At 41.5% G+C, this 8,491-nt stretch overlaps 2 protein-coding genes across 2 annotated transcripts; both read left to right on the top strand.

The window, feature by feature from the left end:
• Positions 1-292: 292 nt before the first annotated feature.
• Positions 293-1,253, top strand: LOC128724197 (uncharacterized). Its single transcript, XM_053817963.1, has 4 exons — positions 293-484; positions 546-693; positions 882-1,044; positions 1,103-1,253. Exons 1-4 carry the CDS (start codon positions 293-295, stop codon positions 1,251-1,253), a joined length of 654 nt encoding a protein of 217 aa, XP_053673938.1.
• A 908-nt stretch (positions 1,254-2,161) lies between these two features.
• LOC128724196 (myoferlin) lies at positions 2,162-7,367 on the top strand. Its single transcript, XM_053817962.1, has 13 exons — positions 2,162-2,191; positions 2,767-3,261; positions 3,321-3,467; positions 3,546-3,689; positions 3,759-4,031; positions 4,110-4,514; positions 4,582-4,766; positions 4,835-5,059; positions 5,130-5,735; positions 5,830-5,950; positions 6,072-6,410; positions 6,543-6,643; positions 7,148-7,367. Exons 1-13 carry the CDS (start codon positions 2,162-2,164, stop codon positions 7,365-7,367), a joined length of 3,291 nt encoding a protein of 1,096 aa, XP_053673937.1.
• Positions 7,368-8,491: the final 1,124 nt, after the last annotated feature.

Below are 8,491 nucleotides of genomic sequence, written 5' to 3'. Positions count from 1 at the left end.
AACTAAGAGAATAACGAACAATTGTTTTAAGGTGAAGCAGTTATTCAAATGGTTTTCTTAAAGCACCAATTTTGTTTTCTATCCCAAGATGAAAAAAAAAAATCAACCGTAATATTGAAATACTGTTTATCATTTTATTGTGGTGAAAGTAGCCTCTGCTCTTTTAGGACCTAACATCTTCCTAAAAGCTCTCACAGTCAAATCGCGCTAGAAGGTTGTGGAAACGATCAAAGCAATCTTTGATGAAATTATTGTTTCCACATCATTCTATTAATCAGGATTCAGTTACAAAATGGAAGATGTGTTGGAGGAAAACCGAACATGTCTACGGGAACGCAAGCAAGATTTCGTAGTTTCGATCACAATATATAAAGCGCGGCACTTACGAGAGCTGAACAGCAATACTTTTGTTATGGTGGCCTGTAACGGCAAATATAAACGAACCAGAACTGCATACCGTACAGGAAATCCATACTTCAACGATGTAATCAATAACGATATCTTCCTTTTTGTAGATACATCTTGATTTTTTTATTTTTAAGCAGTATTTCAGTTTCTCCTTGCATTGCTCAGAGAAAAAACTTTTGACAAGAGGTGTACTGTTCGGGTTATATCGTGCATCCATTTGCACAACTTTAAACTCTTGCGTCGGCGAATGCTACGTTGATCTATGCACTATATGGGAGCAAAAAGGTGAGCATCCTTTGAGTGGTGATCATAAGTGCAACTTTCAACTACATTATCATTTAACCGATTCAGCCCGAGATAAGGTTCTCTGCGGCTGTTGGAAGGAAATGCCTTTCAGTCCCCAAATAATTATTCAAATTTGAATACGGTCAGGCCGTTCTTAAATAACAATAATAGCTACTTTATCATTATAGATCATGCTTTCTTTAGGAAATGGATTACATTTGTACCCACCGATAGAGCTGCGTCGAATGAAATCCCCTGTGGCTATCTTATGGTGGATGTGTCGATATCTTCCACCCTGGAAAAGTTGCCTCCCGTAATATTTTGTGTAGAAGAATACGAAGACATTGAAATGTTTGTTGCAAGCTTCATCGAAGGTGATATCACTCTACATTATTTTTATGTTTCGTAGGAACATAATGCTTCCGTATAAATCTAGCAACGTACCACGAAGAGTCCGATATAGTTTCAACATATTTCGAGGGGAGTTCGTGAGTAATGCAGAATATGCTATTCGAGTTTCGTACGCAGGATCAAAGGTAATCTTAAATTCATTGTTTTGATAAAATGACGATTGCTGATATCAAACTGTACAAATACAGCTGCGCACCAAAACTAGTCCATATAGCAGAATCTTTCGATGGAATGAAAATTTATCCTTTGTGGGAACATTTCCAACTCTTAGTCAGCATATTTCAATAGACTTACTGACAGCTAATTGTTGCTACAATAATGCACAATCAACTAAAATCATGCATTTTTCTTCCCTTTCAAAACGAACTAACGACATTTATAAGTAATGGATCATTTCAGTAAATGTAAAAGAAAAAAACAATTGCTTTGATATATTTTTGTTACAGATAATTTACCCACGTTTGGACCCACTTGGATATATTTTTACGATGGTTTGCGAGCGTCACAATATGTTGGCAAACTTTTGATATCTATCAGTACTGATTTGCTGTCTGTGCAATCCGTACCAGCCCGCAAAACACAAGTGGCTCAAATCTACGAGCCACTTGTGCCGTCTAATTACTGGGAAGAAGTAACCTTTGTGATCAATTTTAACATTATCCATTTGCAAATATTTGATAAAGCGCATCCACCGAAGTGCATGTTATACCTCACATGTGCAGATATTCGCTCGAAACCGCTGATATTAAATATGGCCCCTTTGCCCGCGCTAAGCGTTTCAAACTTGAAATGCTCGGAATCATCCCGTCAGCATTTGATGGTACAAGTTCCGGCTGCTGATTACAGACACAAATACTTTGCCCAATTTGCTATTTTAAAGATTCACAATGATCTCATGCATCTAATGGATTTTTTGAATGACAAGCTGAACGAGAGTCCTTCCGAAAGTAGTGTGCCACTTTACATTCAGTTACTGACGCAACTTGAGAATAATTTTCGCAATGCGTATGCAAGTGTTTCTGAAGGAAATTTTAAACAGCATACAAAGTGGGATCAAATGAACAAAATCTACATTTTGCAGGAGTTGGTAAGTAGACTAATAGAACTGCGATTTTTGTATCGCAATCAAGTATTGGCGTGCGTATTGGATTTGCTTCGGTGCTGGTCATAAAATCATAAATGTTACGTTATTAATTTGTGAGAGAAATTAACAATACACACGTATTACTAACTATCGCGAATGATAACAGTTGTCGGACTAATATTTTACATATAGATATAAATTTGTGATCATCATTAAAACTAAAGTTTTTATTACAAATTACTATTCTGAAGCTAAAAATGTTACTATTTAGTTGGTGCAATAGTTTCAAATATGGAAAAAAGTTAATGCACCAGCTAATTAACTGTTGAAGGTGATAAATTGTTAGGCTGCAACTGGCTAAACATAAATAAAATATATTTTTTAAATTTGGTTTCCATTAGATGCTTTATGAAATAACGGTAACCTCCATCAAGTCTCTTATGAATTCAAATACTGAGACTATCAAAAGGCGATTACATGGTGCTGTGGAAGAGTTACATAAAATTTCAAAGAGATTGACCGATCTTTCAAATGATGTAAGTAACTGTGAATGAGCAACTTATTCACTCCATACATAGCTAAAACCTGTTGGGATATTCCTTAAGGATCAAAATCGATACCCGGACCTGATACTGTACCTGTCCCGTCCAGGACATTCATCAGTGGATGCCATCGCTCGGTTCAACATGGCCCATTACATGCTCGCTTCAAAACAGTCTGACTCATTGGGTGTGCAGTGCGATGAACGATGTGCAACTCTCATGAGATCGATTCATTGCAACCATTCTTGTCCGGATCGGTGCGGTTGCATTTACGCCAAGCTGGACTACGTTATGCAGATTGGAACCGAACAGCAGACACAAGTGAACGACGAAAGCTATTCTGTTTTATCAAATCATTCCTCACGGGTCGTTGCTACTCCAATAGGGTTGGTCGATAGAAACACGATAACGAAACACGTGCACTGCAAGGTACACGTGTATCGGGGCCGGATTTTTGCAGGATCTGACAAATCTGAGCTGTGCAATGCTAAACTAGTGGTTCTCTTTGAGGAGCACGAAATGGCGCTATCGGTATTGTTTTCTGAATGATTGAACGGAAACAATATGCCAACCACAAATTTCCATTGCAGACAATACGGCAAACATTATCGCCCTGCTGGAACGAAACGGTCGAGTTTCGGAATGCACAATTAACGGTTACTGCTGGTGCACTGGACAAAAAGTCGGAGTTAAAAACTACGCTTATTTTTATTTTGCAAAATGAAGGAAAGAATTCGGTGATTATTTTTTGATAAACATTGTGTACGAATAGTAGTTCGTTTATGTATGGTTCTGTCTATTGTGTTATTGCACAGAAAACCATTGGACTGGGATGGTTGGAAACATCGATTAATCCGAATACTGAGCCTCAAATGGTTACTCGCGCAATGCGATGGATTCCAATCTTTCGAAAGGGCATACGTATAGCAGAGATTCTGGCCTCAAATGAGTTTGCAGAAGTAAAATGCTTTTTATTCCCGTAGATTTAGTTGTATATACATGAAACTAATTCTTAAAATGCATTTAAGGTCGTCAGTTCCGCAGAAGGACATGAAGAAATGTTTGATGTTGAAAAATTGGTTGTACATGGTCTACCGGACATTTTGATCCCCGAGATGAGTGCTTTCAAGTTGGAAGTTTTTTTTGTAGGTCTACGTCAAATGGTAAATGACGCATACCAGAAAATAAGGAAATCTCGAATATTGATAACGCTTGGAGATGCAAGCATCATGAGTGGGAACGCTGGCAATATACACGGTAGTTGTGCCAATTTCCCCGAAGGACATGAATTTTGCAATATGGTAGGCAACATACAACTCGTGATGAATTACGTCAACATTTTAAATTCGATAAACATTTCGATTTTTTCTTTTTGGTAGCGTCTTCCAACCAATCCACATTTTTGGCCTTCATTGATTATAACGCATATGGATTATTCAAACTCAAGTCGGGTTAAAATGATTGGACTTGCTGTAGTTAATGCATCGGAGCTCCTGACAGAGTCGCCAGCATATGCCATGGGTCTCAATGAAAATACAACAATTATTGAAGTTGAAGAGCAAGATGACGTTCCTTTGCTACAACCCGAAGACACGTCGAATCGTGTGCAGTTCAATGCATTAAGTAATTGGTCGAATATTAGCCATATGGTTCAAACGCAGTTAAAGTTTTTCAGTAAACACACTACTTTAAAAAAGCGTATTTCCCACAGTAACGAGCACTCGTGGTGGGCCAAGTTTTACAATAGTATACAACAAAATAATAACACTAACAGTTCCCTCAAGGTACGTATTGCATTTCATCTTTGTTCTTATTTCCAACAATGTTTATGATATTCAAATCAATTTGTAGATATTCGATAGAGAACTAGAAAGCATAACGGAATTTAATGGATTTAAAGATTGGAGCGAAAGTTTTTCGCTGTTCAAAATAAAGCGCGATAAAGCTGATCGGCTCCGAAAGCAGATGTACGGCATGGTAAAATGTAAAATTAACATCCACAGACTCTTGCCAGAAAAAAGCCAATTGATCCCCCCGTAAGATGTGATAATCAATGGCTTATTATTGTGTAACATTTTGTAATCACGTTCATTGAACATTTTAGTTTACGAACCCGGTTGATGGAGTTCTCGAAAAACATTGAAATTATTGTAGTTGTATATGTCGTGCAAGCTTTAAACCTTACTTCGAGAGATATCATGTCAGAATCGGACGCCTACATTGTTGTGGCATACGGTGGCCAACGTGTACGTGACCGAGCATATTACATACCTAATCAAGCGTCTCCAGTTTTTGGAAGGAGATTCGAGATGCGTGGAACACTTCCGAGGTATTTCGCCCCAAGGCGAATTTTGTGAATTTATAGGCTAATGATGTATATTTTATTGAATCGATTCCAGAGATCAAATACTGCACATCTCCATTTACGATCGAGATTTTGTCTCTTCTGACGATCTTATCGGTAGCACTTGCATCGATATCGAAGATCGCTTCCGAAGCAAGCATGTGCCGGCGTTCGGATTGCCGAGTTTCTTCACCTCTAAAGGAAGTAACTGCTGGCGGCATCAAATGAAGCCATCAGATATGTTAAGAGATCTATGTTCCAGGCATAGAATTAGCTTTCCTCGGATTGAAGGGCAGAAGATCATAGTCGGCGACATCGAAATGGAAGCTGATGAGTTGGACCCAACGGAGTGCCTAAAGGAGCAGCTTTGCCTACAGACACTGAACAACTTCCAGCACGTTCGCAACGGGTTTCCTTTGACCCCGGAGCACGTTGAAACTCGATCGTTGTACCATCCCAAGCGTGCGGGAATCGAGCAGGGCAAAGTACAGCTGTGGATCGAGCTTTACGAACCGAATGAGCCGCATCCACAACCGGTGGACATAACACCACAGCCTCCAAAAGCTTACGATTTGAGGGTGATCGTCTGGAACACGACCGATGTGATGTTGAACGAGCGTAACATTTTCGGCACGCCGATGAGCGACATTTATGTCAAATGGTTAGTACCTTCGGCAAAAGGACATGACCGACAAAATTCTAGGTCACTGCAAATCAAACGCCTGTTTATAATGATCTGTTCGTCCTCTTTGCAGTTGGTTACAGGAATATACGGAGGCTCAACACACGGACGTTCATTATCGGTCGTTAACCGGTGAGGGAAACTTTAACTGGCGCATGATATTCCCGTTTCGATACTCACCTGCCGACGGTATGGTAAGTGATCCTTTAGGCAATAGGTCGATTTCACCGATTCATTGCTGACTTGCTCCTAAACCGAGAGCGTGGTGGAAAATGTTTGGGCAACTTTGGTAATTAACATTTTTGGCGCTTTTAGCTCGTGCTTCGCCGCAAAAAGGCTTTCTACGAACAACATGATACCGAGCTCAAGTACCCACCGGTGCTGACCGTCCAGATTTGGGATAACGACTCGTTCTCAGCGGATGATTTTCTCGGAACGGCGGAGTTAAATCTCTCTCAACTGCCAACTCCGGCCAGCACTGCCGATGCGTGTACGCTTTCAAAAAACGCATCATTAACAGGATCCGGAAGCAATCGGGGTTTGAACCTTTTCCACCACAGTAAAGTACGGGGTTGGTTTCCAGTTCATGGCCGAAGCACATCCGAGAACGATGCCAGCGATCGACAGCCACTAGAAGGTGAAATAGCGCTAACGGTAAAGGTCGCCTGGAAAGGTGTATCAGTTGCGTGAATGAACTTTTTAATTAAATTATCGTTAATTGTTCCCTTTCTCTCCTGTATGTTTCGCCTGTATGATTGCCCATGACTCGCACTACTCGAAATATAGGGAAAAATTGAACTGGAACTGGAGATTCTTAGCCACGATGATGCTACACTGGATCCCGTCGGAGTCGGCCGTAACCCACCTCAGCACCTTCCTGAGCCGCTGTAAGTACGATGTTAAATTGCTTGCGTACATGTCGTCCTCGATACCACGAATCCGTACAATACACTGAAATCCCGATTCGATAGCCAGCGAACCGTTGGCATATTGCGCATATTTCTATGGTTTCGAAATGATTCCATTCTTCTCAATTAAACGCACGTGCGATAAGATGCTTTATTGGTGGAGGTGAGCAGTTTTGATAAGTTTCGTAAACATATCTATCTCTAATTTATGTCCGATTAAGAGTCGGCTACTAAGGTAGCTACGAACGAATCCGTTGCTTGTCGTGCCATCGCGGACTGTCTGTTTGTTATGTTTTCGTATGTAGCGCCTGTTGATTTAGCCATTTTCACAGTCTTCAATTCGTCGACCGTGATTCGTGATCGGTAAAATGTTGTACGGTAAACAAACGAACGCTTGTGTCTGCTCCTGCGTCGGGTGGTTGCCACATCGCTGCTATCGCTTAATGGCATTCCTGACATTCTTCTTTTCTCCTCGTCCGATAGCCGTCCCGAGGTTTCCTTCAACTGGCTGCAGCAACCGGCGAAATCATTCAACAAGCTGGTATGGCCTCGCGTAAGGAAATCGTTCCTATACGTTGGAGCGATTGTGTTGCTGTGTTTGCTCGCTTACGGCATCGTGGTGAACATGCCGACGGTGTTCCTGGTGCGGTCGCTCGAACAGCGAAGCTCAACGATGGGAACATCCTCTGATGGAGCTAGCTGAATACGAACGTACGTGCACGGGTTCTGATGCTTTTATCGTAGGTTCATTAGCTTATCGAATTAAACGGGTAATTATTGTATATGCGTTGTGGCAGAAAATTGCTGTAAAGTCTTCAATGGCGTCGTACTAATCAGTGGGTGATTCTATCCCGTCATATCCTGTCCCCATGTGCTCTTTGTGCACATACGGTTATAGTTCGTGGCCGCACGTTTCACCCTGCTTAAGAAAGAATGAAGCGAAAAAACTGACAGGTCGAAAGTTTCATGTTACGAAATAGAATCCTCGCACCGCATTTAACAAATTGTTTTTCGTGCTTAGACGTCGTGTCCGGCGTCCAAGAGGGGATAGCGAAATCTCGATTGTCGACGTAAACAAACGGGCTCGTGAAACGTGCTCGTGAAACGCTTTTGTGTAAGACCACCATTTGTTAGGAACGCGACCGATGACAGATTGAAAAGCTCGCTATAATAAGGGCGAAGCCGCATGCAACAAGTTACACCCTTGCAGGATGATTCGACAGACGAAAGGATACACCACAACCCGTACCCGCGGGGAATGGAACTGTCGTGGGGCCCATTAATATAATGACCGATAAGATCATGCAACGTGGTTGAAAACGTTCGTCTGGGAATAGGCACTGAAACGTTGTTTTGATAAATAGCTAGAACTGACGCGAATTTCGCCGCAGGCATCGCTGTACGTCTCTTGGCGGTCCAAAAATCTAGTTGACGATTACTTATCTGTACAGGACATACGATCGCTGACACTGTGGACCTTTTGTAAAAAGCTGACCAACGCCTTTATGACAATTAAGCTGTAAAACGGCTTTGAAGCATTACGGCAAGGATGTTTATTGGACGCTGTATATAGTCGCAACCACGTCGCTATCTTAGTACTGTGGTCGCGATGACAGTGGTAGCTGGGATGTCTGGTTGTTTTTTGAATTGCCAATGCGTTGCATTCATGTTTTCCCAGTTTACCACGACCAAGACGGCGGCATCAACAGTTGACTGCAAGAAGGCCTCGTCGAAGGAAGCCTTACTTCAGTACAAGCACTAATCATGATGCGTTGCGTTTGTTCGCTGAAGGCATTCGTTGGGATTCTGATGATCGCTCGCTTATCG

The sequence above is a fragment of the Anopheles nili genome, chromosome 3 (assembly GCF_943737925.1).
Source record: "Anopheles nili chromosome 3, idAnoNiliSN_F5_01, whole genome shotgun sequence".
Lineage (NCBI taxonomy): Eukaryota > Metazoa > Arthropoda > Insecta > Diptera > Culicidae > Anopheles > Anopheles nili.
This window is presented reverse-complemented; position numbering and strand designations above follow the sequence as displayed.